Genomic DNA, 6,146 nt, shown 5'->3' on the forward strand with positions numbered 1-6,146 from the left:
GCCTGTGTGCGGGACGAGGCCCGCGGATAAAAAAACTCCTGGCCGGAGCCGCGCGTTTAAGCACGGGGGCGGCGTTTCGGCCGCTCCCGTCCCGAACGGGGCCGCTGGGTGGGGCTCCCGGCGCTGAGGGAGCGGAGCGGAGCCGTTGAGGCGGCGGCCGTTGGGCGGCCGTTGGGCGGCCGTTGGGCGGCCGTTGGGCGGCCGTTGGGCGGCGCTGTGCCGCGCTCGGCTGCCTTCCGCCGGTCCCTCCGCCCCGCTCCGCCCCGGTGCGGCCATGGAGGGCGTCGTGGAGCTGGGCTTCGCGGCGGCGGCGGCCCCGGAGGACGCGTGGCGGCTGCGCAGCGCCTACTTCCCCAGCAAGGTGGGCGGGCGGCCGGCGTGGCTGGGCGAGGACGGGCTGCCGGGCCCCGGCGCCCTGCGCTGCGCCCGCTGCCAGCAGCCCCGCGCCTTCCTGCTGCAGCTCTACGCGCCGCTGCCCGGCCGCCGCGACACCTTCCACCGCAGCCTCTTCGTCTTCGCCTGCCGCGGCGCCGCCTGCTACAGCCTGCCGGGCCCCGGGGGGCCGCTCTGCGGTGAGGCGGGGGGACGGCGGCGGCGGGGGGCGCCTCGCTGCCCGGCGGCGGGGCCCGACTGAGCGCCGCCTCTCCCCGCAGTGTTCCGGAGCCAGCTGCCGCGGCGGAACCGCTTCTACCCCGAGGAGCCGCCCCCCGAGGAGCCCCCGCCGGGCCCGCTGGCCCCTCCCGCGCGGCTCCTCAGCGGCGCCCGCCTGTGCCGCGTCTGCGGCTGCCTGGGGCCCAGCGCCTGCGGCCGCTGCCGCCGCGCCGCCTACTGCGGGCCCGAGCACCAGGCGCTGGACTGGCGCCGCGGGCACCGCCGCACCTGCGGGCAGGCCGGCGACGCAGGTGGGTCCCCGCCGGGTCCCCTCGCCGTGCTGCCGGGCCCCGCTGGCCTGGCTGTGAGAGCGCTGGGGGGGGGCTGGTGTGGTGACGGTGGTGTAGGGATGGGGATGGAAGGGTCTGTTCTGCTAGGGGCTGGCTTCGGTGGAAGGGGAATGGGGGGTCTTTGTTGTGCCTGACACGCTGCTTGCACCCTTTGCGGGTTGCTTTTAAAATGCCTTCTTCATAAACTGTAAAGGAGCGCACGAGGTGATGCCTAAAAGGATGCTGTGAAGGTCAGTAGATGAAAAAAGTACTTCAGATTTATTTTAGAAGACACCCTTTTCTTACGCCAGCCCTTCCCTCTCACTCTGTCATCTCATTCACATTTGTTTGCGGGACGTTCGAAGGACAAGTAGAGAGTGTTGGAAGTGTTCAATGGTGCGATGTGACTTGGTGAGCGTGTGCTGTATCTCTGCTTAGGCATTGCGCTAGTCCCTCCAACTTGGGCTGCAGGAAGTGGAAGTAAGCAGTAAGTAAAAAATAAAAATAAATAAATTCATACAAATCAAGTTATGGGTCAGGCTTTGGAATCACGTAACTGAAACAGTGAAAATCTGAAACATAACAGAACACAACTAATACCATCGTTACAGAAGGCATTGTCGATGCATCTGTGGAAACTGTCTACTCAAAATACGCGGTGGAAAAATACGAGGAATGGTGTGGCCTCAGGGTACCCGATGCAGACATGACTTGTGTGCATATGCTACTTAGAATGGGATATGCACAGAGGTGTCAAACTGCAGTTTGGGACTTTTTAATGCAGCTGCTAATACTGTCTGTCTTCTGTGTCACATGGGTTTGCAAAGGTTCAGAGCAACGCATCATCTGCTAGGTTTTCTACTCTTGGTAGAATTTTTCTTATTTTTCTATCAGATTTAACAATGATGTAATTTTTTTTTTTCACCCTTGCCATGTTTGGGCAGTATTTTTGCTATGCAGCTTGCTGTAGTTACTTCTGGGGAGAAGAGCGTGAAATACGAATTGGCGTTGTGAAGTGGTGCCTGTTTTCTGCTTTGCAGATGACTCGGAGAATGCAATTCCAGGCGATGACAGATTCCTGTTTCCAGAATATGAGATTTTGATAGAACCCGAGGAACCAGAATTTCCTGCTGACAGCAGTGTGGATCCTGATGATGACAAAGGAGCTGCAGGTACATCAAAGGAAGCGGAAGAACAAGAGGAACTCAGAGTTAGCAGCAGTACAGGTAAGAAACATGGCACTGCAATTCTTCGTAACGAAGCCTGCGTAACATCTTTAAAATAACACATGCTGTTGTTTTTAAGTGTTCCGTCTAAACTACTGGTGACAAAAAGCTACAGTCAGTAGCGGTGCAGGCTTTTTGTATACATCCCATAATATGTAGCGCGTTTATGGGAGAGACTCACTGGGCCCCAGCCCAGGGAGTTGTCAGAGCAGCTGCTGCAGATAGCTAGGAGCATGCTGTGTCCTTGTGTGCTTTCCTCAAGTAAGGAAAAACTCGAGTGAGATGAGCAGGGCCCTGAGCATCTGCTTCTTTCTGGAAACTGCTGGAATCAGGAGACCGAGTTAGAGGCTCTCGGTTTAGCTCATTTTAATACATGGAAAATACTTAACGAACCTCCTTGTCTGTGCCAGAAGGAAACTATTCTAAGGTTATCTTAGTTGCCTTTGAATTCAGAATTTGAAGTGCAGGCCCTTTTTCCACAAAATTAGTGTGTTTGCAGTCACCACACAGGCTTTGCACACAACCAGGGTTTGCGGTTACAGGGGAAAGCTGCTGGGTTCCCAGCTGTCCCTAAAGCTGTCCAGAGGCTGCTCGATGTTCCGCGTTGATGTGAACGTGGGAGGGCTGTGGCAGGAGTGCAGCAGATGCCCCCTTCAGTGATAAAAACTGAAAGTCTGTCCTGTGTGCAGCATGGGCGGCCTTTTCCAGATGTCACATTCTGAAGGTTCAATGCTTAGTGATCCCTGCTGGAAGCCATAAACGTTGGTAGATGACCTCCTTCCGTTTCTAACGTGCAACTACTGACATCTGTGGTTAAAATGCTACTAAAACTAATCAATGGATGTGTGCCAGGATCTTAGATGTCACAAAAAAAAAATTGTCTTAGAGTGATGTACACTGGGAATGGCTGAGAACAAAATACACTTACGGATGCAATGTTGTTTTTAATTTTTGGCTGTCTTGCATTAACCTGTAATGTTTGTGGATTGTTTTTTTGTTTTGTTTCTTTGTTTGCTTGCCTTTTTTTTTTTTTTCTTGCTTAGGTGAAGCATGTCAGTCCTTAGATGAAGAAACACTGGAAGCAATGGCAAAACATGAGACTGAAGAAGACAAGATCTTCCAAATGTTTAAAGAGCGAATAGCTGCTGAACCAGAGCAGGTCAGAATATAGATATGTGGGGCAGATACAGAACTTGCAGATTCTGGCACAGCATTGTTCTCCACCTGTTCCACTTTCATGCGTATGATTATAAATGGTGATGGAAATGCCTCTTCATCCTCTACACACTTTAATTAACATAGGCTAATCTTCCGTAGAGGCCAGATCACATAAAATATCAACTATTTAAAACAAAAACACGGTTCCTGGTTCCATTCAAAGGAAGCACATGAAAGGAAATGCATGTAAGTAGAGGAGGAAGAAGTAAGTCTCTGTGTCCTTTAGCTTGTAGCTCAAGTGTTAGGGTGCACATCCAGAAAGTAGAAGACCCTGAGTCTGTTCCCTCCTCTGCTTGGGGTAGGTGCATTGCCTCCCTTTCTGGCCATCCCCATGCTGACTGGTCTGCATAAGTGCCCTTTTGTTGATAATGCATCATTTGCTATATAAGTATTTAGATAGCAACAGAACAAAAAAGAATATGAATGTCTGAAAATACTTGCATCTTGGACGTTAGGACAGTCCCCGCGTGTGTTTAGACTCAGAACTGCAAACAGAAAGAGCTGCGCTGCATCCCTGACTTCTCTGAACACTTCCACATACTCAGCTGTCAGTCTCTCTGCCTCCATCTCAAACCTAAAATACCTGTCTAGCATTTATGGGTCCCTTAATTAGAGAAATACAAACTAAACAATGATCTAGGGATAATTTGAATATAAATTGATAAATTGAATAGGAAGGCTAAATTAATACCTACACGAGTTTTCTTAACCAGTTGAGTCATGCAAAGAACCAGTTTTGTTCAGAATACTGCATTTGCTGCTGATCGACTTGGTACTGCTTCAAGGATCAGACTTGTTTCTGCACCCATCTTACAGCTTTGTCTACGTCAGTAACCACCTGTTTTATAACAAGCTGAAACGGCAGCCTCGATAACTTAACCTTCTGTTTAATTCTAGATTATTAGATACTGCAGAGGAGGAGAAGGCCCAATCTGGGTATCAAGGGAAAATATTCCCAAAGAACAAGATATCCCAAATTGCATATGTGGTGCCAAAAGGGTATTTGAATTCCAGGTATGTAAATTCGTTTAAAGGTAATACAGGTAATGTAGTTCAGGCTTAACGGGTTCTAATTATATAGATATTGACTTATGCTTAGAGCAAAGGAGTTGAAGTTGCTACAAAATAATGATGCTAATTTGTACAGAGTCCATATTTATTATTGCACTTGCTTTTCCCTATAGGATTTTCATATTTAAAAAGTATGTTTCCATTCTCATAATTTGTGCCATGCATAAAATGGTGCACTTGTGAACATGGAACCATCTCTTAAGTAACAGGAATCTGGTATTGTTTATTCAGAAGAAAAAAAAAGCATTCAGGATGTGAATTGGAAATTTGCCTAGCTGGAAGTAATGAACTGCCGAATTTTGAACACTAGAACCATCTGCATGTTGAATGCACTTCATGTCAGGCAAAGATGAGAAATGTAATTACGAAGATGGTAATTGGGAACGGAAAGTGGCTTGTAAGTCGGGCAGCACTTAGTCAAATAAAACTTCTGTAGATAAAATAAGTATGGCCGCATGTTTGAGTCTACGTGCATCTAATGCCCTGTGTCAGGCAGGGCAAATGAGAGGGCGTTTCGAGCTGCTGTGTTACTTCGTAGTTTTGACTGGGGTTCTGGTTAAGTGAACATAAATGAAAGCAAAGCCTTGCTTGGGGCGGAGAGAGAGAGTATAGAGCTGTGGGCTACCTCTAAACCCTTTTTTTTCCCCCTGAAGATTATGCCACAGCTCCTGAACCACCTTCAGGTTGACAGCCTTGGAGAGAGCATTGACTGGGGAACGCTGGTGGTGTACACGTGTGCTGAGACCTGCGGAGATGGAAATGAGTACGTTGAGGAGTTCATATGGAAACAAGACTTCTCTGCAGGCTCTATTGAACTTCCATCAAGTTCCTAAGTTGCATCATCTAAATGTTACATTTTCCTTGTTTAGTGCATCTGTGCATTGCATTTACAAGCAGGTAACTGAACTAGCAGTGATACCTGTCTATCTTGTAACAATACAGCTACTAGACCTTGACAGCCTCTTTATGGTGCTGAGGGGAGCAACTTCAACAGGCCAGATGCAATTATTAATTGAATTTTGGTTCAAATCTCAACTCTGAATGTTTAAATAAAGCTGAGATGTTTTTGGACTGGTAAGTGTCTTTTGTTGGCAGCTGAACTTCAAGAACGTAAATGTTTGTCAGGGTTTTCTTTGGGTTTCTCAAAAACAAGTGCACAGAGAAAAGCAGACTGCGGTAAGGTCATGTGAGTGCTTATGCTCAGCAGGCATACAGCAGTCACAGCTACGGTGAAACCGCTTAGCCTTTCAACGTGCAACCTAAATATGCTTCTTTTTCTGAAAGGCACACTGAATCTGAAGTGGCAGTTGCTACACATTGTAATTCTTCATAATTCAGGGTAAATGAACAGTTTGACGTAAAAACATTAACAGAGTTAAACTGTTTCCGCACTCTTAACTGTCTGATGCAGAAGCAGCTTAAACATGTTCTGGGATGGCTGGCTTTGTTTGTCTGTTACTGCTTGTGGCAGCAGATTTTCGCTCTGAACGGTATCTTAACACTGCTGTCTTGGGTGAGGTTTAAAACAAGTGCCTCCTGTGGGGATTAGTCTGATATTTGCCGTATAGCTGAGGCAAGAGGAAAAACGAAATTGTAATGTTTAAATTACCGTAATGGTTGCTTAACTACCCCTGTGGCCAAGAGCTATGTTTGCAGTAAGGATCAGGAAGACGCATGGATGGTGACAGAGTTTGCTCAAGAACAATCGATC

General features: G+C 48.4%; 1 protein-coding gene across 1 annotated transcript; it reads left to right on the plus strand.

The window, feature by feature from the left end:
- Positions 1 to 231: 231 nt before the first annotated feature.
- PDCD2 (programmed cell death 2) lies at positions 232 to 5,506 on the plus strand. Its single transcript, XM_080585222.1, has 6 exons — positions 232 to 572; positions 654 to 902; positions 1,961 to 2,146; positions 3,190 to 3,305; positions 4,262 to 4,378; positions 5,089 to 5,506. The coding sequence occupies exons 1-6, from the start codon at positions 275 to 277 to the stop codon at positions 5,266 to 5,268; spliced, it is 1,146 nt and encodes a 381-aa protein (XP_080441348.1). The 5' UTR covers positions 232 to 274; the 3' UTR covers positions 5,269 to 5,506.
- Positions 5,507 to 6,146: the final 640 nt, after the last annotated feature.

Source organism: Anser brachyrhynchus (genome assembly GCF_964034855.1).
Source record: "Anser brachyrhynchus genome assembly, chromosome: 3".
Lineage (NCBI taxonomy): Eukaryota > Metazoa > Chordata > Aves > Anseriformes > Anatidae > Anser > Anser brachyrhynchus.

Bases quoted from the DNA above. Each gene is read 5' to 3' on its own strand.
- PDCD2 (XM_080585222.1), top strand. From the start codon at position 275: ATGGAGGGCGTCGTGGAGCTGGGCTTCGCGGCGGCGGCGGCCCCGGAG. The intron at 573-653 runs GTGAGGCGGGGG...CTCTCCCCGCAG, and splicing joins CCCCGGGGGGCCGCTCTGCG to TGTTCCGGAGCCAGCTGCCG. The intron at 3,306-4,261 runs GTCAGAATATAG...GTTTAATTCTAG, and splicing joins TAGCTGCTGAACCAGAGCAG to ATTATTAGATACTGCAGAGG.